Source organism: Harpia harpyja, chromosome 1 (assembly GCF_026419915.1).
Source record: "Harpia harpyja isolate bHarHar1 chromosome 1, bHarHar1 primary haplotype, whole genome shotgun sequence".
Classification (NCBI taxonomy): Eukaryota; Metazoa; Chordata; class Aves; order Accipitriformes; family Accipitridae; genus Harpia; species Harpia harpyja.
Genome location: NC_068940.1, coordinates 2,203,458 through 2,226,395, shown reverse-complemented (window position 1 = coordinate 2,226,395; position 22,938 = coordinate 2,203,458). Strand labels below are relative to the sequence as shown.

At 40.7% G+C, this 22,938-nt stretch overlaps 1 protein-coding gene across 6 annotated transcripts in view; it reads right to left on the bottom strand.

Annotated features, from left to right (window-relative positions):
• The window catches only part of SLC12A7 (solute carrier family 12 member 7), a 69,719-nt gene extending 46,855 nt beyond the window's left edge, over positions 1-22,864 (bottom strand). For 4 of the 6 annotated variants that reach the window (XM_052796611.1, XM_052796698.1, XM_052796869.1 and 1 more), the window contains exons 1-3: positions 22,703-22,864; positions 4,712-4,806; positions 2,347-2,469 (exon numbers count right to left, since the gene is read on the bottom strand). In XM_052796611.1, coding sequence (XP_052652571.1) covers positions 2,347-2,469; positions 4,712-4,806; positions 22,703-22,835 — 351 coding nt within the window. In that variant the 5' untranslated portion in view covers positions 22,836-22,864. Of the gene's footprint in view, positions 1-2,346; positions 2,470-4,711; positions 4,807-5,167; positions 5,316-11,772; positions 11,988-22,702 lie in introns of those variants that run through there. The other 2 variants (XM_052796784.1, XM_052797041.1) reach the window with 2 other exon arrangements.
• Positions 22,865-22,938: the final 74 nt, after the last annotated feature.

Below are 22,938 nucleotides of genomic sequence, written 5' to 3'. Positions count from 1 at the left end.
AAACTATTTGTGATAGCAAAACCTCTTGTTCCATAGGAATTAGGATGAAACCTTGATAGGGGTAGGATGCTCCTTCATCTGTTTATTACAAAGCTTTACAAACTTTTTTCTGAAATACCAGTGAACAGACTACCGTTGAAGAGAAGTTACTGCCATAATCAAAATACCAAATATATTCTGAAAAAAGTTGATCACCAATTGCCCTGCAGCTGGCCCACAAAATGATATTCAACAATAAGTGTTTTCAATTTAAAAAAAAAAAAAAAAAGACAGACAAGGTATTATGACAAGGCCAGAAGAAATGCAGAGCTGACTACAGTTTGGTTTTGCAAAAGCTGTAAAACCTGCTACAACGTAGTATATTTCTTTGTACTTTTTATTTTCTGGTGATCATCATGGGTCAAGACGCACACAAAAGCATTCAGGCTTCATCATTAAAGTTCCAACCTTCTACACTTATGAAGAAATCAGGCCTTGAAATACTCAAATTAGAAGCAATGGTTCTACACGGTAGGTTTCCAGATACAGAAGCTCGTCTTAAATCACAACTCAGGCTGTGTAAAAAGGCAATCAATTTAAATAAGCAAGTATTAGTGCTTTGTAAGTTAACAAAGTTATTAAGAAAACACTAGAGTTTCCAAGTACTTACAAAGAACCATGCAATGCCATTTAGACTACAACCTTTATTCTTAGCATCTTGGGCAATATCCACGTGCAACATCAATGCTACTGTCTCAGTTATGCCATTAAAAATGCCACTCTGCCAGGCTATTACTTAACCATCACTTAATTTCAGACATGGAACTGATGACAGACACATGCACAGAAATCATGTTTCCAGGCCACCAGATGGTGCTCACATGAGATGAAGTGCAAGCGAGGACACGGTGTTCATTTGGCTAGGCAGTTCCAGAGGGACTAACGCTGTGCTGTGTTAACAAAAACCTCTGCACAGCAGCTGGATAGAGGACAGGGATCACACTAAAGCAAGTGTGAGTCACTCAGTGTTGGTTTTCTCATATCTCAAGCTGCATCTTCACATGAGTAGAAACAAATACAGAACAATCACAATGAGACAAAAAGAAACCCCACACACAAACAAATGCAGTATAAGGAAAAAGCTAGAACAGCTGGACTTCATTCCTCACCCTTGGCCATTGTCCTGGTACCAACCTCCTATAGTAGCCAAGTCCTAATGCAAACAGTTCTACTGCAAATATTTAGGTACCATACCATAAATCTCTCTTCCAGTCAAACAAGCACCAGTTCTAACCTTACTTTCAAGCACCTTTTCCTATCTGTCTCTTCTGCTATGTGCTCATTTCCTTTTATTCATTCTTATGTGCTTCTCCTCCTTCCTCCATAGCTCAGCATACAAACTCAGTAGCAGCACCCCTTCTCCTACACAAGGGCAAGTGACTCCCAATACTCTCCTTTTCCCAGTATCTTCCTTAAATTTCTTAAGTTTCAGTCACCGTGCTCAACCAGTTCCAGCTCATCAGCCCTCCTTGCCTGAGAGTTTTTGTACTCTGTCAGGTCACATGTTTTTGATCCAAACTTTCTTCTTCTGAAGCAGCTCCCTGCTCACAGAAGGATCAATTCAACTTCTCACTGCAGACTCTGACTGTTCCATATGTTCCATTTCTACAGAGGCCTAGATAGGCACTTTGGGTATCCAGTAGATAGCCCTCGAAGAATTCAGTTGCTGTCTTCCAGCAAGTGTGTTTAGTGACGTGCCACACAGAGCCTTTGCCTTTCCTTCCCACCTCCCCCTGATAAATACCGTATTTTTGAGGCATGCAACAAAATGTTTTCTTGGAATGCGCCCATTGAGTTTTAAAAATACTTACTCTGACACACAGAAACAAGAGAGCTACTCACTGCTACCATGTTAACAGGAGCAAATATGTTTATGGATTTAAGAGAGTGACCTTTTTCATCTTGATTTTACCTCAAATTTTAACTTTAGGTAAAAACCCGGCCAATTAAAATGTATTAATAAACCAGGCATACTGTAATCGCACTAGAGGTAGACAAAAGGTACTGATGCTCATACAAGGGCAGAAAGAAGAAGAAAAGAAAGGAAGAGGAAAACTGGGTGCACTGCATGTTTCAGGTGTCAGCTTTGCACACATTTTATCTAGAGCTTTTACAGCAAGGTCTTGCTAAAACATGCTAACAAGAACACTGAATTAACACAAGTCATACTGTATTTAAAACTGAAGCGTTTGCAGTAGTACAAATCTCACTCCTGTTTTTAGGCATCCACATATTTTCTTTTTAGGCTGAAAAATGCTCCTCTTTGTGGCTAGCACTGTCTCAATAACTCGTTAGAAGTTTAAATACCTTGACTTCCTTTCGCTTGCTGTCTTCATCTGCTTCATGTTCCACCACACCTTGAGTTAGGTTAGTGTAGTTTGCTAGTTTATTAAGAAGAGATGACACCATGGGATTACTATCCATTTCTTCCTGTTGGGATTTTAAGAATAATGCATTTATTAAATAGGTTTTTTTAAAAGTCATGATTTTATGATACTACATCAAACACATTCTCAACAGGTCAGCCCTTATTCACCCAAATCCAAAAATTAGTGTGACAAAATACCAGTCAGCTTTCAACCAACAAGAAGTCTAAATCTTTCTGGAAGTTTAACACTACATGGCTACCTTGCAGTATTTCTTTCACTGTTTTACACTATCTTACAATACACAGCTTGTATAGCTGGAACATAAGGGAAATCTAGAGAAGGGCCATTGTTAATTATAAAAATCTATTCCTATCACAATACAGCTTTTAGGGGATTGTACTGGCAGGGTCAAGCCATTAGGCTGTTTTTCCAGCATCTTGCTTGTGTCTAGAGAGTGGCCTTAAAGGATTCCCTCAAGCACCAAGATACTTAAGGATCACTCTCAAGCCTACTGTTGCAGGCTTACATATTTTATCTTAAACCACACATGCTACTTCCAAAGTATTCATTTGTTGAAAATACAGATACATATGCATATCACATGTAATTGCACATATCTAATATTACTTGACACAGAAGTCAACCCATCTTTCTTTAGCCAAATATCTGCTACAAAACAAAAACATGCTAAAACAAATAATAAAATCCAGGAGAAGCATATACAATAAAAGGATTCCAAGAGAAGCAGAACCAGAGAATTCAATCAAGTATGTAAACTCAAATATTGGATGGAAGACAAGAGATCAGGATTGCACACAAAGACAAGAACTAAGGCATCAGGTCATGCTAATCAAGGCTATAATAGCCTTCTTTGTAACAGTTTATACAAAAATTTAAACACAAGTCAGCTGAAAACATGAGAAGAATAAGATTGTGGGAAACATACTACAAAACATACATACTACCAAAAAAGATTCACCACTACAACAGCAATGGTGATGAATTCACTAGAAGGCTTTCAAGGCCTTCTAACAGCATGGTCTATAATCTGAGATATGCAAAAGATAGTCATCATTATACCATCAGTGGAGAATTTAATGTCAGCCACTATTCAAAAGAGCTGATGCAAGCATATATTCAAATGAGATTAGGGACAAAAAGCAGCTATGGCCAATTTATTGACACTGAGGAATACAACAGCTAATCTGAACAACAGGGAGTTTTGAACATTGCTTTATAGAATAGAAGTTGAAGGAGAGAAATTCAGTAACAAAACTCCACTACTTCAAAAAATAGTAACAGAATCCATACATGACAAAGACAGACAATTAATGACCGACATTACTTTGATCCTTAGCACAATCTGCTCTAAGACTTAGTGACAAATAGTAAAAATACATTATTTGGGTCATGCAGAAAGAGAGAACTGAAAGATCATGTCCTCTGTGCAAAGATATTTGAAAGGAAGAAGTGAGGAGCATGAGAGGATGACAAGAAAACAGTGGGTAGAATGCAACAGCAGGATAGTTAAGCAAACAATGTTGGAAGGACCTTGTTTATTGTTAATAGCAAGCATCAAAGCAAGACCAGTTGATGCTGCTAGAGCAGAACAACTTAGGTTAAACTTTACTAGAAGTACTATTTCACTGTAAAAGTAGCACTTAAATGTACCATAACAATATACTTTTTTCTGTAAATGATTGCAATCATTCAGTGAATTAAACAGGTATTAAAACTTGCATTATAAAGTAGATGTTTATACTAGAAAGTAGAAATAGCTATGGTATGCTTTACACTGTAATTGGACACTATAACTAAGTCATGGCCTATCACAGTTCATTTTATAGTTTTGCTCCTTTAAGAGAAGCCTGTATTTTCCCTGTTCAACATAATATATTTGCTAATCCTTTTAAAACTGGATACTGCTTTGTTAAAACCAGTAGATTTAACTTTCAGCAGCTTTCTCTAACAACAATTTCTAGATCCTAGCCCCAAAATTTTAAACGCAAGAAGGCTTATTTCATATCTTCACATCAATGCATACCAAAAATTTACTGTTCTTACATGTACAGATAAACTAAAATATAGAAGGACAAAAATCTTAGCACTTTTTTGTATTACATCATTCAAATCCACTGAAATGGAATGTTAGCAGGAAACAAAGTACTGAAAAGTTATTAAAATTGATTTTTCCCCCACTAAATTTCACAAGAGAAAGAAAACAGGGGTTTGCTTGTTTTCATCTTACTACCAGAGCCTCAATCAAAGGTGAATGAAATATGTTTTTGGGGTATTTAACTTACCTCAAAGAGAGCCATATTCTTTCCTTCATACATGTTTCCTCTGTCCATCTCTGCACTGTTAATAAATGGACTACTTTCCCTGGCAACCCCATCCCCTGGGAAAAAAGTGCAACAATTAGAAACAAAAGGAAAAAAAAGACAAGGTATACCATAAACGGAATAGTCAGAAGATGCTGGTTTAAGAACTGGTTTCAGATAACACTGGAGGTGGCTAACAAACACTGTGTCTTTATCCCAGACACGTGGACTCAATGTCCTCACTTAAGGAAATTAAGTTTAACAGTCTGATCTTTCTATAGTGTTCTGCCTCTTAACTATTAGTTATTTTTCTTTAATACATATACTGATCTCCCCCCTTTCCTTTGCCCCATCTTTCTAGTTTACTTAAAAGCACTTGATAATAGAACTTTACATAAACCTTCTGGGCAACAACAATTAAAAAAGACCCCAACCTACCTTTTCATTACTTTACTGACCCCCTCAAAGAAACTCCAGTAGTTGAGGCAGGAATTTATGAAAAAACAATGTAAACGGAATTATTTCGTAAAGGTTGTGGGGACTCTTCCATGACATGCTATATTTATTCTATTCGTTACTGAAACATCCATCTCATTAAGCTGTAGCTCCCTGACCTGCTCTGGCACACCTCTCAAAAAATAGAGCATCGCTTTCACTGCCTTCCAGTCCACGCAATACAAAAGCTATTACGCGCTGCTACTGTCGCGACATTGGCGTTCCCAAACAGTCTCAAGTTCTTGCCTATGCCAGTTGCCCGTCTGCGCTTTTGCCCTTATATTCACAAGTTAGGGCAATAGCACCTACACAGCCTCTTCACTACAGAATTATGGAACAGCTGGAAAACAAGTTGTAGTCTTTTCCCTGTGTCCTCTACTCTGCCCCCTCCAGGACACTTCTCCCCATATGAAGTCCCAGAACAAAGCTCTTGCAAACACGGACACCAGTCTCAGCACAAAGTATTATCTTGGTTGTAATAAAGACAGAAATAGATCTCAGTCCCTCAAGCAGATGAGTGACTACATCCCTGACAGATTTCCTACCGCTCTCCATAGCTCCCTTGTCCAATAGACTTTCCATAGTATCACTATACTTACTGGTATCATGACACAGAAGCCACATACTACCGTAAGAGACTCAAAAGATAGCTATTGTCCATTAGGGGTCTAGAACTAATTGCATGATCCAGAGAAGAACTGTTAATGAATTCATCCACAACTACTATTCTTATCCAATGTATCTCCTTCTATCCATATCCTCCAGCTTTCATCCTTCTGTTTCTCTACAGTTTATAATTGTTCCCCCACTGCTCCAAGTCCTACAGCCTGGCTAGGTTCCCCTCCTCCAACAACAAACGCAAGGCCAGCAGAAAGAGCACTGTGAACACAAAAGAATCTCCCTCGTGGACCAGCACCCTGAGATGTTTCACAGTGCATGGAACATGCTGGTTTGGCACAAGATTGTCTGAGAAATTGCCATTTATCCTTCAATTGGCTCCATCGTACTTAGAGAAAGGTTCAGTTAGCTTTTCCACAGACAACAAAAAGCATCTCTGTCCCCAAGCAAATACATGCTGATTCCTCTCATCATCTTGCTAAAGTGTACAAGCACTAGAACTTCTTAGTTAAGACATTGCACTTTCTTCCCAAGATTTTTGGAACACTGTTTTTCTTTTAGCTCCATTCCTTGAAATGACCATGTTATTTTTGCTAAAGTTTTTTACAAAGCTCATTACAAAGTTCATTAAAAGGCACATTCCCAAGTTAAAATACAACTAAGGTTGCTTGATATTTGCCTTGCTAAGACCACACTTCTATTGACTTTCTCACCTATTGTCAGCTGGTAGCTGTACTTATTAGCTAAATGTTAGTATTCTCTTCAGGGTACTTCAAATCCCTTCAGAAAGGATTACTCTTCAAAAAGTGAGCTGGGGAATTTCAAGTATTGTTTTGCATTCATACAGTGTGTAATATCACTGGTGTTACTGCTTCAGTGCGTACCAGTAGACTAATCAAAACATCAAAAGGGTAACCAAACAAATAATGTGAATCAGTATTCACAATTCTGAGGTTAAAGAATATAGTTTTGTCTTACCAGTTCTGGAGGTAAAAATCAGCACCTCAGCACTCTACCTCGAGTATTTTAAATTGTAGTAGGAGAATAATAAAGTCTTCCTTTATATGCTTGTATTTCTGAACAAAGTTATTTGGCTTTGCTCCAATAGGAAAAAGCTCAGAGCACAATATCGGTAACAAACAAGTCTTGTCAAATGCACCTAACAGACTTCAAATGGAAAAAACATAGAGCTTCGGTTTCCTGTTCTTCAAATCCCTTTTCAGTGTTTCCAACAAATAATGTACCTATTTTAAAGCTTTCTAATGCTAGTCTTCAAAACAGCCTGTCACTACCAGACTCTACAGAAGTCTCCTGTTTTTTTAATACAGTTGTCTCATTTTGTGAATGTTTGGTACAGCTTTTTTTATAGTATTTGACATGATCAACATTATCTATTTTAGCTCTATTTGAAAGAGGATCAATGCTGAAAAAGTGACCACAAAAATGTACTGACAAGTACTCTCTCATCTGCAGTTTGTTGACTAATCCCACAATTATGAACACCTTTGAACAAGCTCCTTTGAGTTTTCAGCATTGCTGTCAACAAAATCATATTGACTGTAAATTAAAAAACAACACCTTTGGGAGTATGCTTATTTAATATGCTTAGAAATACTGTGAGCCTCACAAACATGTAACTCAATTTGATATGTATTACACCATTTCCAGTAGAAAGAACTAGTTTTAGGACCTCAACACACAGCCAACAACTATGGTGAGGTTAATGAAATAAGCTACTATCCCAATCCTTAGCTCATCCCTTCTTGGAAAGAAGGGATTCACTGGAAAACCAGAACTAAGAAAAGACAGGATTTACACCTTTCACAAATGCTGTAAATATCACCTCCGGTGCAAATAGAAAAAAAATATTTCAGTTGCTTCCACTGAGGTAACATGGAATATAGAAATAGGTACTTTGTTCCACTAGTAAGTCTCAAGTCATTTACAGCTTTGTGTTTTAACCCTATTCTCCTGAATTCTGTGAGAAAGCTTAAAGATAATCAAATCATAGAATCCTTTAGGCTGAAAAAGATCCTTAAGATCAGAATCCAACCATAAACTTAACACTACCAAGTCTATCACTAAACTATGTCCCTAAGCACCACACCTACAAGTCTTTTAAATACCTCCAGGGACGATGACTCAACCACTTCCCTGGGCAGCCTGTTCCAGTGCTTGACAAGCAAATCACCTTTCCCTCAGGCTTCTTTGAAATTGCAACAATTCAAACTCTTCTCAGTTGTGGAGGCGAGTTAAACATACAATAAAAATTATAACTTCCAATGTAGTTCTTGACATTCCTCTAAGCTGCACATGTCTTCTGGAATCCAATTAAAACTCCTCAACTAAAGCACTCTGAAAATCTATGCTTCCTGTTGCTTGATTTCTAAAAGTAATTCAAGTTATGAGCGTTTACAGGCAAAAATCTTAAATCTGGACTAGATTAGTAGTCCATCTGAGCCAGTATTTCATCTTGGACTACCACTGGTATTAAAAGATCCATAAGAAAGGCAAAATAAAACAATAACAAAAAAGTCTTTTGTGGGCTTGATTATGGTCTAATGTTTCCTCTGTCTTGCAACACACACAAAAAAACCCCACCTGTTGATGTGACACTCCATTCCAGCCAACATAAGGTGATCAAAGCCTAAGCTCTAGAAATAAATCCGTTTTCCCCCCTCAAATATATACTTTTAAAATTATTATTATTACTATTTTAATCTGCTATGGAATGTTCACATACCATAGCACAACTTTGTGCTTACTGATGGACCAGTGGACAAACTAAAGCCATCACTAATGTACCTTTCCTAGAAGCGTGTCTGGTATTTTCTGTGTTGACAGGTCATGCAACAATTCCTACAGATACTCAAGCACCGCGATGGGTGTAGCTATATTTACACAGAAATTAGCTGCAACAAATTACATCATCTTTTCTACATGAGATCTACAGCTGCAAGCAGAGAAGGTAGGAGACATGTCTCAAGTTTGGGAGGCAATATTCAGAGCGTTCACGCAGATGATCACAATGTGCTCTCCCACACGCCCTAGCCCTGCACCTGCCAATGCAGTGTAACCCACGCAAGTTATCACAAACCATCCCAGAGTTGTGCTAGCCTCGAGTTTAGAGCCGCCAATGTCATCTGATGATTTCTCATTAACATTTCCACACACCAAACAAAACTTACATCAGAAATATGTCTGCATATCACAATTCAAAGTGTTGGTCATAGAGGCAAAAGACAGCACTTTGTTCAAATTCATATTCCTCAGAAGTTTCAGAGCAGTGGTCCTCACAAACTCTGACAGGTATAATACTTTAAGGTATGTTACCAGTTAAAAATTTCTAAGCTGATCCAGATTGGTCCATTTTACACCAAGACAGAACTCAACAGTATAGCTTAAACAGGCAGAGGCCACCTTTGCCACCAAAGAGGTGGCCCTCTCATTCCCCTCTCACACTTAACTACTCACCCATTTGTGTGTCTGTATCATCACACTGTTCCTCACACAAACAGAACTATTATAAATGCAACAGTGGTGTGCACTTAATGCCGAGTTGGGAGGGGGCTGTTTTGCTTTTGGTTTTATTCTTCCTGCTACCTTTAATCCAGATGAGTTTGTGTGTTCACTACACAAATGCTTGTGCTGTCACTAGAGACGCCATCGGTGTAGGAATGAGCAATCAGCATAAGCAACGCCACTTCCATAGCACTGATGCCAACATTACTACAACATAGAACTATAGTGGTTGGGTTTTGCCCTTTCCTGCCCCGCCACCCCAAATCAAATGAGGCAGAGTATGAAAAAAATGTGTTAAGGTGTCTTGTCTTTGGGAAAGTGGCAGAGCAGGGCTTGGAGCAGAAGGAAATGATCATTTAAGTGATCCTAAATTTGCACTAGGATGCCTGTTCAAGAGATTAAGGACAAAAATATTAGACCATCTAATCTGATTTCCTGTCTTTCCACTGGCTGCAGAATTTCATTTCTGCATTAGGCTCTATGACTTTGAAAATGCATACTGAAATTTGACCAGTGTATCTCTTGATGTTTTTTGAATGGAAATAAGTAAAAAGCCTATCAATTTATCTTTATGAAGATTAAAGGTTTTTTAATTACTATAAAAATCTCAAATTGTTCCTTATTCCTATTTAAATTTGGCTCTTTTCAAACTTCTAGCTATAGCATCCTAGTACACCTTCCAAATTTAACCACTTCCACTTAGTATTTTCTATCTCTGAAGGTAACTATACTTATCAAATCGCCTCAAGCTTCCTTTTGAAAAACTGAAACAGTTAAGTTCATAAAACATTTTCCTAACGTTAATAATTTTTGTGGCAACATTCTCTCCAGTTTAAGTTATGCAAAAAAATTTTTTTCAAACTTTAAAAATCAAATACAGCCTTCTAACACCAGTCTCAAGCATGCTATTTACAGAAGTATAATCATCACCTCTGTACTCCAAGGATCAGGCTAGCCCTCTTTACCACAGCGTTAAACCAAGCTCATGCTATTCTATTCCAGTCTGACCCCTAAATCCTCTCCAGATTCACTGCTTCCTTGCTGTCCTATACTACGTCTGTCAATATTGTTCACATTCAAGAAATGTTCCTATTTGCTTTTCTGATCAAACACATTCTGTCCAAAAAAGCAAGCATCTATGTCTCCTGTCATGCTGTAAGAGTTTAACATCTATCTGAAAAATAAATGGCAAAATATATGGCAAAAGAATACAAGTGGTATTCAAAGATGTAAGAATGATCTAAAACTTTTGAACCACATGGCCTCAAATAAGATAGCTTGGCTATGATAAGGTATAGCTGTTCTCTAAACAAGTACATGTGTAAAACTAGAAAGTTTTGCTTCCCACTAGAAATTTCTAACTTTATATGCTGCTGTCTAAAGCAAAATGCAGTTGAAGAACAATACTTCACAGAAAAGTTCTAACCTTTCCTAGTTTCCAAAGGGCAACTCTTAATCACAGCCCATGTACCTTGAAGTAGGTTCCAGTTAGCCAGATACAGGTGAAAAATAACAGTTTTTAATAAAAAACTATGGTAACATTTTCATTAAGTTATTATTCAGTCACATTAAGAACAAACCATTACAAACTGAGAATATGAAGATAAGATCCTGTTTGCCCAAGGGTAAACAAGCATTTACTGTTAATGTAAATAAACTTTTTAAGGTAAAAATACATAAAGTTTAGAAGTCACTAAGACTGACGTATGCAAGTTTCACATCCTAGAAAGTTGCCTGTGGCAAAAACTGTAATTCTATCTTCTCTATCGTGCATATTCACTTCCTGTATGTCCAAATTCTTGATTGACAGGCAACTAAAGAGAACCCAATCTTAAAAATTTAGTTTCTTACCACTCCTAACCCAAAAATATACAGAAGTATTCTTTAAAATTCTAACATAAACTCAAGTTTTCAAAAGACACTACCTTGCTTTAATTCAAATTATGAAAAGGCATCAATAACCTTGCTTGAACGCATCTTGCCTCTGAATTTTTGCATCAGATTGGTTTAAGAATTCAGTGCAATCTACTTCAAAGTTGCAGGTTATTGGTCTTTTTGGTAAAGAAATGTCTAAATATATGTACTACATCACAAATTTCTTGCATTATTTTTATCAATGACTAGCACAATTTAAGTAAGTTATCTTGAAAAGCAGAACGAGGTGTACTTAAGCTCCTTGTAAACCCCTTTACATAATGGAGAACTCTAGTACTACATCCATCACTCACGTTATCAACATCACTAAATTTTAGTTTTCCCTTACTTAGGCTACTATTATAATCAAGCACAGTCTACTTCTAATGAAAACACACTGCAAAAGCTCTTTATAATATAGCTGGAAGTACAGAACCTGCTATTCCAATAAAAAAGTCATTAGAACAATGGTATTGTCTTTTGAAGAGACTCACTTGGATTTGGCCCACTTTCTTCATAGTCTTGTTCACTCATGATTAAGAAAAAAAATCAAGTCATTCCCCTCTGCTGATTCTTCACGTATCACGAATTGAAACAGGAAACTGACAGTTGCTTCCTCTCAGCTTTGTGTAAGACCTCAAATCCTGTTTCTTACTACTATTGGATTAATCCTGAAACAAGTCATTAAGGCTTCATGCAGTGTGAAGCATGCACATGACACAGCCAAACTACATGACAGTCACAGAACTCTCTAAAGAGAATTAAGCCGAAGGATTTCCGTCAGCAATAAACACCATGCTTAGTGAAGTGGGCAGGGTCAAGTCACTAAAACATCCCAGGTCTTGGCCTAATAATAAATACATTTAAAGTTTTCTTTCCATCAAATAAATTCACTTTAAAATACTCCCACTAAGCAGATCAGTACACATTAGCAACAGGTAGTATTAACCTATTCCAAAGATCTATCTACTGCTAAAAAAGCCAATTTTATGCATCAAGTACGCATTAGCAGATCTTAAGCAAGTTAACCATAAGTATAGTTGCTAAACATTGATTTTTATGTAGAAAAAGCTTGCATTAATTGTACTTAAGATGTAACTGATAAAAAACACCTTAAAACATAATTCTAGTAACTTTGCAAGCACTCTTTTTAAAAAGAAGTATTTTGAAATTATAAAGGGGTCTTCTTTAAGACTGGCTGCATAATTTTTTACTTCTCTTTCAAATTAGATACATGACTGTCTTCTAGTTTATGCATTAATCTATTTCACACATTCTATACCAGCCTTAAACAACTTCATACAAACTGTTTCAATTCTATTAAATTGATGTTACTGCTTAGAACAGACTAGTTCCTGTCGTCAAATCTTTGAATCGCATCCAAAATCTACTTTTCTCTGTGATCCTAACACCTACCTATGCCACAAGCATGGTCAACTGTGGAAAGGCTGAAAGGATTGAAGGCTCCTTCCAAGCCCATTTCCCAAAGTTCCTCCTTCCTAGAACCAGCTCTGGTGCTTATCAGAGCCCAAAAGAGCTGCTTTAACCCACTGATGCTGCAAAACCCCTGCCTCCTGTACCTCCCCATTTTCTTTTTTTTTTTTTTTCCAGGTACTGCTTCTTGTTCCTTACTAGCAAAATAAAGCTGCTCGTGCAAGTCTTCAGCAGATATTCCACAAAGCAAGAAAGGCCAGTAGAGGGATAGAGATAGGACTGGTCACTAATCAATGGCAGCAAGCTATTAGGTTGTTTATGCCCTGCTAATTTTCTATCAGGACAGTTCTACAGGTAACAAAGTGAAGTTCCAACATATTTTCAAGGATGTTCTAAACTTTCCTTTCTGAAGCTAGATGAAAAATACACAAGCTTCCCATTCTTCAAGACTGGAATTAATCTGCTAAAAGGTTCTATCCTCTTCAAAAAGTAAACTTGTAGGAAGATGCTTTTAATTTTAAAAAGAGTTTCAAACTTGTGTGCCCCTTGTCAGAAGGCAACAAATAGAACAACTTTTTCATTTCTTCTTCCAAAAAGAGAGAGGATTTTTTTTTCCAGAAGATACACGAGTTTAAAAAAAAAGAAAAAATTCATTTTTGCAAACCAGTTACCAGCCAACATCTCGCCTCCCAAAGGCTCCCAGAATGATTTCCTAAACAGGTTGAATGCTGCTTATCTTTGGTTGCTATGAGTTAGCTAAAGGATACAGCTAATTAAGGTGCCTAATTAAGAATGCTAGCCATTGAAGTCAAGAAGCAAATACTAAATACGGTCCAATTAACACAGACATTATTAAGCCATGCTTTCCTATAGCTGTGATTCAAGAGCAAAGTTATTCAGGGACCATCTTTTAAGTTTGTATACTACTAACTGCTCACGGATCCATTTCTGAAGATTACTGTCAGACCTTTAAAAATAAGTAGGTAACACTTTTGACACCCTAAAACTCAAGGACTGCAATTTTGAGGGTTGAAAAGCTGCCAAAGAAACAGTTATACCTCTTGTAAAGCAGGGTCAGGGCAGCATAGCAAGAACGTAGTGTTGCACAACCTAGTGCATCAAAACTTTGTCCAATTTTGCAACTACTTGAAAATTTGCATATGAAATCAGAGACTGTGGTTTTCATAGACTTCATATGGTGGGTTGACCTTGGCTAGCCACCAGGTGTCCACCAAGCCGCTCTATCACTCCCCCTCCTCAACAGGACAGGGGGAGAAAATAAGATTAAAAAGCTTGCGGGTCAAGAAAAGGACAGGAAGATCACTCGGCAATTACCATCATAGGCAAAACAGACTCAGCTTGGGGAAATTAATTTAATTTATTGCCAATTAATAAAAGAGTAGGATAATGAGAAATAAGAACAAATCTAGAAACACCTTCCCCCCACCCCTCCCTTCTTCCCAGGTTCAACTCCACTCCCAGTTTTCTCTCCCTCCTCCCCCCAGCAGCGCAGGGGAACAGGGAATGGGGGTTACCATCAGTTCCTCACACCTTGTCTCTGCCACTCCTTCCTCCTCAGGGGGAGGAGGACTCCTCACTCTTCCCCTGCTCCAGCGTGGGGTCCTTCCCACGGGAGATAGTCCTTCGTGACCTTCTCCAATATAGGGTCCTTCCTATGGGCTGCAGTTCTTCCAAGTATTGCTGCAGCACGGGTCCTCTCCGTGGGGTGCAGTCCTTTAGGAACGGACTGCTCCAGCACAGATCTCCTCATGGGGTCACAGGTCCTGCCAGAAAACCAGCTCCGGCATCAACTCCTCTCCACAGGCAACAGGTCCTGCCAGGAGCCTGCTCCAGTGTGGGCTCTGCACAGGTCACAGCCTCCTTCAGGGCACGTCCACCTCCTTTGGCATGGGGTCCTTCATGAGCTGCAGGGTGGATATCTGCTCCATGGGCTGCGGGAGGACAACTTGCACCCCATGGTCTTCCCCATGGGCTGCAGGGGAATCTCTGCTCCAGCACCTGGAGCACCTCCTCTCCCTCCTCCTTCACTGACCTGGGGGTCTGCAGGGTTGTCTCTCTCACATATTCTCACTCCTCTCTCTTAGCTGCTGCTGCACAGCCTTTTTTTTTTTTTTTTTACCCCTTCTTACCAACATCACCAATGGGCTCAGCTTTGTCCAGTAGCAGGTCTGTCTTGGAGCTGGCTAGAACTGGCTCTGCCATGGAGGCATCTTCTGGCATCTTCTCACAGAAGCCACCCCTGCAGCCCCATCGCTACCAAAACCTTGCCACATACACCCAATGCACTTCATGTATTTTTCTTTCAGCAGGGAAGGAAAAAACGTTCACAACCACTGCTGAGAGTGATGACACCTTTGCCACTGAATTTGTCTTTGCTGTCTGTGCTGGGTTTGGCTGGGATAGAGTTAATTTTCTTCACAGTAGCTGGTATGGGGCTATGTTTTGGATTTGTGCTGAAAACAGTGTTGATAACACAGGGATGTTTTGGTTACTGCTGAGCAGTGCTTACCCAGAGCCAAGGGCTTTTCTGCTCGTCACCCCACCCCACCAGCGAGGAGGCTGGGGGGGCACAAGGAGTTGGGAGGGGACACAGCCGGGACAGCTGACCCTGACTGACCCAAGGGATGTTCCAGACCATAGGACATCATGCTCAGCATTTAAACACGGGGAAAGAAGGAAAGGGGGGATGTTTGGTGCGATGGCATTTGTCTTCCCAAGTCCCCGTTAGGCGTGATGGAGCCCTGCTGTCCTGGAGATGGCTGAACACCTGCCTGCCCATGGGAAGTGGGGAATGAATTCCTTGCTTTGCTTTGCTTGCACACACAGCTTTTGTTTTCCCTATTAAACTGTCTTTATCTCATCCCACGAGTTTTCTCGCTGCTGTCCTTCTGATTCTTTCCCCCATCCCACTGTGGGGGGAGTGAGTGAGCGGCTGCGTGGGGCTGAGCTGCCGGCTGGGGTTAAATCATGACACTGTCACCACTGCATCAAAGGTGCAAAGAGCCAAGGAAAACATACTCCAAACCTGAAGTACTCTTATTACCTTGGGGTAGGGGAAGGTAAATAGAAACCTGACAGGAAAAGCTACGCTATTAGCAGAATTAAAATTCTGCTAGCTACTGTCTGGACATTTTACGAAGCGAGGGCATACAAATAATTGCGGTTATACAAATTATAGTGTGTACCAGAAATGCTCCTTGTTCAACTGGTATACTGAATCAAGTAGGAAAAGAAATACTATCTGATTATGCAAAAACCACCACATAAGCCACAAAAGGGTTGTGTAGAAAAAAAATAAAATTGGTAGGAGAACTCATTTAAACCAAGCAACACATTTTGTTAAGGGGGGAACCCTCAATATTTCTACTCAGATTCAGAAAATAAGTTCCCTGTGATAACATTTTATAGTTCATTAATCTAAAGAGCAATCTAAAGTGCCAATTGTTTCATTCCCCATGCTTTAGTATCTATTTTTATGTAAAGCAACAACATAGTTCAAAGATGCAGGAAAAATTAATCAGGTCAGTGCTGCCAAAAGGGGTGGTTTTCCGTGTTGGGGTGGGGGTGGAACACCACCGTTGTTCTGCAATGAGCTGATTCAAGGAAATAAAGCCTCTTAAAACAACTTTTTAAAAACAACTGTTTTTCTGCCATAGCTAGTTTCCTGCCGATTTGGCTCCCTAAAACAATTCACAAGCGGTAGCACTGGAGAGAATAGAAATACTTTTTTTTCCCCCAGCAGCAGCTAATAAGATCTGCTATGCAGTAACAAACTATATCCCTTACCAAAGGTAGTCTTTACAACGCTTACCTGTGAGCTTTTAACACAGTAACAGTCATCTTAAGTTTGTAAGATAACAAAACATTACAAGCAAAGTTCTGTTATGAAAAACAGTAAAAACCAGTTATACCAGAAGACCTTTATTCACCATATTCTGATGGCTGCAAAAATATTATCACCAACAGAAAAATCAGCAATAAGAGATCAAAAAAATCTCAGTAACAGTATTTTCATTACAGGATCAGAGAAGTTAAAATTATGAGGGTTGATATCACTACATTTGATGTTAGTTTCTCTGGGAATATTCTACTTTAAAGTTGTTTTATGACTAGTATTATTTACATTTAGCTCTTAGGCAATAAGTACAGTAAGAGAATGTTAGCATTTCATTCACATGAAATTAACACAATGGAGTAGAAATGATAATTTTCTGCCCATTTCAAGCATGAAGGTTCTCTCCTTCTCAAAAAAGGTCAAAACTGCAACAGTCTAAAAGAAATGTTTAAACAGTTATAACAATTCTAAGTGACCACTTACTCCACAGTTTAGTTTATTATCCCTAACTCTGCCTCCTTTATTTGCCCCCATTTCCCTTAGAGCTATCAATAGCTAACAGAAACACTTACGTTCACAATGATACATGTAGCTGTATTAAACAGTGAAAGGATCAATTAGAGCACCCTGGCAGAGCTGGACATACATCAGGACAGCCAATGCCTCTCAGAGCAAAGAAAATCCCTGTGTCTAACTCCCGTGCCTGTGATCAAATGTCAGATATGCATTTATCTGCAACAGGAATAGTATTTTCCAGTCGAAAGTTGTATTATACAATATGACATCGGGGTGGCAGAGGAGGAAAACAAATGTGGCTTCTGTAAGGGGATATTCTGTCCCACATGCCTGAAAGAGTTCTTTGATAGGATCAACAAGCACATGGATAACAGAAACCTAATTCATACAGTCCGCCAAGATCTCCAAAAGACTTCTGATGAAGTCCTCTGAACATACTTAAGGAAATAAAGCAGCCATAGAATAAAAGAGAAGATATTAGATAAGCCATAGGTAAATAACTGAGTAAGAAAATAGAAAACAAATACGGTCTATTCTCAGAGATGGAGGTGGTCACTGAAATTCTACTGGGACACATGCTGTTCTGCACAGTAGTAAAAAACAGCAACAAAAATAAAAAACACAAAGTGACCAGAGATGGGACAGTTTGAAATTATTTCAAGTTATTTAGGACAGTCAAGGCCCAGGCCAACAGTGGAGAGCTGCAGGTCTCCAAGACTAAATGAATGTTAAACCAACAGGCAAAATTCGATGTAGAAATTTAAGAGTAGATATGTACATACATGAAGGAAAACAATCCTACCTCAGCTGGGCTCCAACTGATCATTACCTCTCATGAATGAGATACTTTGGTTATGATTTGTTTCATAAAAACACCAGTTCAATAATCACCTTTCACACCACAGCCTGAACATCAGGAACAAAAAGGGAAAGATGTCCATGTTAGACAAGGTGGGGGGGAAGGCAGAAATCACTGTTTGTTCACAACTTGATTATCATGTGCAGTTGTAGAACTTCCCCCATTTGAAAATGAACAGAAGTGGAAAAAGTTCAGAGAAAGAAAGTAGAACAATAAGTAACAAATAGCTTCCTTGTAAAGAATGACTAAATAAAGAGTTTTCAGTTTGGAAAAAAGGTGATGGGGTTAAGATGGGACAAGGTTTATAAAAATCTTGAGTAATGTGGAGAGGGACCTGACAAGTATTAGCATGATTTGATGCTTTTAATCTGATGACTGGATCGGAAAACAAACAAACAAGAGGTAATTTGCCTTTGAGCAGCAGATCTTGCTGCCACAGTTTCTGAGGTGCCAAAAACATAATGGAAGAGAAATTCGCTGAGTGTATTTAGAATACAAACAAATTTAGAACTTAATCTAAAAATCTAAACTCACCGAAAAATGAGAAATTAATCCAATTTCATAGAATGCTCATCTTTTTCTGACCCACAAGTTATTGGAGCCTGGAAGAGCATGTGGAAAACAGTATCGTATTTACCAACCCATGCTCCCATGCATATCTCTAGACCTGAGCCTTTAGCCCGTACTGGAAACACTGTGCACACTACTGGCTAAGCACATGAATAGGGCAGAGAGGGATAACTAACCTGTGGAGATTAAAAAAAAAAAAGCAAAGACAGCAGTTTGCATTCTGTCAGGGTACAGAAAACTGGACAAACTGCAATAGGACGAAGGGGAACATGTAATACTGTATTTATCTGTACAGTAAATTCTGAACTACAGACTGGTTCTGTGTTTGAGCAGAAGCTGACTGAAAATACACCAGACATCTCAGATTGGCCTGTCTTCCCTCCACTGCATATATAGATACTTGCCTCAACTGTTTCCTGGTTTTCCAGGAATTAACATTTTACAGAAATTCACAGTATTTGTGCTTCATTAGTTATGTGATGACTTCTTGGTAGATGACCAGGTTTGCCATTGATATTCCTTGTATTTGAGGGTCTTCAATTTAAAAAGATTTTGTAGGAGTTAGTCCTCATATTGGTTTCTAAATAAGACACTGCTGTGGCTAGGTAAATAATACTATGGGATGCTAAAAATACTAGTTATGCTTTGAAACACCTGACATGGAGAGCTGTAATGAAATAGAGATTTGATCAACTTCACAACGTTTTGACAGGTCTATCTAATAGACAGTCACTACTAACACATGTGAAGAAAACAAAAAAGCCAATACAAATCAAAGCCAGAATTTATCATAAAACTTCATCTATTACTGCCTACAACAGACTCCCGTTTCCTTCTCTTCTGCAACCAGTTACTATTTCCTGACTATCCTCCCCTTGTACTGTATTATAAACACATTAAAAAAGACACAGGCACACATGCTTTCTGCCACTTTGTGCATATTTGAGTCAGCAGGCTCCAACCCTCAACTATATTGTTCAATCCAAGCATTCATTTCCACTCTGCCTCCCTGCTCTTCCCAAGTTCTACTTTGGCCAGTGCTATAATCCAGCCAAACAGCCACCCACCCAGGTCTTTCCTTCCTTCACACGTGTGAGGGTGTCACATCACCAGAAAATACAAGGCTACAGAATTTCAGATGATTATGAAGGAGTGAAGAGCATAGAGTAAGAACAACCCAGCTTACCCCATTATCACATAGATGAGTGTCAGATGAGAATAATATCAACTATTCTGTGCATTTATGCCCTTTGACAAGTGCCTTGCTACTAACATACCAGAACTACTTTACTGGTGATCTAATAGCTTAACAGCATACAGTCTCCTTTCCTCCAAAAAACAATGTTGTGGGTTTGAGGGGGGCGGTGGGGGATGCTTCGTGCTCTTTCAGTTTGTCAGTTGTTTTTTTTGTTTAGGGTGTGGTGGTTTGTTTTGTTGTTTGTTTGGGGTTTTTTTTAAACAACGTACTAGTGCAGTCAAGGAAGTTTCAGAACAACTACTTGGTTTTTAAGCTGGACAATTCAATCAAAATTGACAAAATTCTAGATTCCTTAAAAATTGGAACAAAATTATATGCTGAGCTATATAGGCTAAGGGTGAGCCAAAGGGGAAGTTCCCCTTCTCCCTCTTTTTTTACTTCTATCTCCACCCTCAGCTTTACCCCCCTCCTGCCTTGACACAACTCTAGCCATTCTCAGACTTTTTGCAGCACTCACTCACCTCAACTCCCAAACAGGGGAAGCATGTTTTTCCCTCTGGAGGGGTTGTGTTTTCTGCCAGTTTAGCACGTTGAACCAGCCCAGTGAAGCCTCTGATGACCACCAAGGTCAAGCGCAGGAAAAAGGAAGGGAACCCAATGATGTGGAGGAGGGCTGGGAAGGAAATGTTTTACTCCCTAGTCTTTTTCTCAAGGCTAGAGCAGGGAGAAAGGCAAGCTTCTCTGAGCAGCAGGCTTTTAGATGGGCTTATCTAGAACAGTTTTTAGCTGTACTAGTATTTCAGAATTCTTTAAAGTTTTCAGAAGAATGAGTCAAAGAGAATTATTTGATTACACAGCATTAACTTAATTTTAAGCATTACAGTTTTACATACCACAAACATACATATAATACCCGAGGCAACATTAAGTATGTCGTTCACTTCCCAAACCTCTGTACCCAAGTATAGCGCTTAATCTCTTAATGAAATCGCAGCTCTCTAACTATATCTTGTTTACAAGTCAATGCCTTCCTTTTTTAGTGTTTTTCTCTCTACTCCTTATTTTACAGGAAAAGTCATACATAAATTCATCCACTCAAGTGGCACAGATCCAGAACAGTAGATACATTAGATATACAGTAAACATATTTTGCAAATGTAACTGCTAGTCCACACAAATTCTACTTAATTGCGTGAAGAATTATTTATTTTTTTTCTTCATCACAACCCTAAAGGTTAGAAATAAGCCACTACGAGAGTGCCAGTTCCACTCTTCCCCTCACCCGCCCAAGATTTCCAAATGTTCCAAGCCTTCCAGATGCTTCATATATACGCGTGGTCTAACAATTCCTGTCTAACTATGCCTGTATATATATGTTCAGTATTTTGAGATGTCATCTGACCAAACACCGCACTCCCTGCCTTTCTGACTAGCTCTTCTACCATAGGGAAGACTGCCCAGACAGATTAATGCTGTGCTGCTGTCATCCACCCAGTACAGGAAAACAACTGTTGCCACAGCTTACACTATTTTGGTTTTTCTATTCCATTTAGTTTGGAAAAAAAAAAAAAATGGCAGTTATTAGAGCACTTGCTCATCGCTTGACTATACCAAAGAAAATGAAACTATGTGTTGTACGTATTTTTTACGGGTAGGTAGGGGTTTGAGGGGAGAAAGATCTGGGAGGAAACAACCCAGCTTTGTCAGCTTGGCGTTTTACTGGATCATCTTCCTAAAGAACCTTTATGCAAAGAGAAATTAATGTAACTACATTAAGCTTGTCAAATATCTGTTGTCATCTCTTTACATTCACATCCAACGGCACTACCCTTATTTATCCGTGACCTAAACCACAAAAAGGAGAAGCCGCCATTACGAGGAATTGCCTTTTACAAAAACCCATCTTTTCACCTATGATCATCTACATCTAAAAAAAAAAAAAACAAACCCACCCACCCCAAAACAACATTAAGAATGAGTACCGACTGTAACACAGCGTCCAAAACAACGTGCAAGACCCAACTAGCTCGGGTAGTGCTAGCAGCGTGCCGCTGCGACGCGCTTCGCAAAGAGGGAGCCTTGAGGGGTTCTGAGCCGAAGGCAGAAGCAGTTACGAAGGAGTTACTAAGGAGTTACGAAGGAGTTACCGCTTCCCCAGCGCTGCCTCACCGTCCCACCGAGAAAGCCGCTCCTTTCCCCGCCACCCCGTGCCCACAAACGCCCACCCCGCCGCGGAGGGGGCTGCCCGGACCAGGCAGACCCTCACTCCGGCTGCCCGAGCTCCACCTCGGGCTTCAGCCTGCTCCCCCCCCGGGGGTGGGGGGGGGGTGGTGGTCCGGGGACGAGGCCTAGCAGGGGGGCAAGGCTCCGACACCTCGCCCTCCGGTAGCAAACACCCACTCGACCCAAGGCTCAAGCACACGGCCGGAGAGAGCCAGGCTCCGCTCCTGTCCGCAGCCCCGGACCTTCCCTCCCTCCGCTCTCCCTAGGGAGCTCCCGCAGGACTCGGCTTCGAGACCCAGCCTAACGGTCGGGCTCGGTGACCCCAAAGGGCTTTCCCAACCCGAGCTACGGTTCCGTGACTCTCACGCCCGCCGGCGGGGCTGCCGGCGGCACCGGCGACTCCCGCTCCTCCTCCTCCTCCTCACAAGCGGCAGCCAGACCCACGGCGCCGCGCCCGCCCCCGCCCCGCTCCGCTCCCCCGACCGCAGCCTCCGCCGGCAGCGCTTCCTCCTCCCGGCCGGCGGCGACGGCTTCGGGAGCGAGAGAGAAACCGGCTCTCGGCCACCCCAGGCGCCGGACTTTCGCCCTCTCCCGAGGCGCGCCGCTCCACCTGGCCAGGTAGCCCCCGGCACCGCCCGCTGCCGACAGGCGAGGCGGCCCCCCCCCCGCAGGCCACCACGGGGGGCCGGCCCCACGCGGCGGCCCCCGCTCCTCCGCGCACAAAGCGCCGGCTCTCCCCCCCCCCCCCCCGCCCGCCTCAGCGCTCACCGGAGCCCCGGTCCCTCTCGTCGTCTTCCTCCTCTCCCTCCTCCTCCTCCTCCTGCCGCTGCCCATCGCGCTCCGCCGGCTCCCGCTCCTCGCCCTGCGCTTCCACCGGTACCACCGTGAAGCTGGTCGGCATGGCGCCGACGAGCCCCGGGACCCGCTGGCGCCTCCTCCTCCCCGGGCAGCGGGCAGGGTAAGCCGGGCGCTGCCGCCTCCCTCACGTGAGAGCCGTTTCCTCA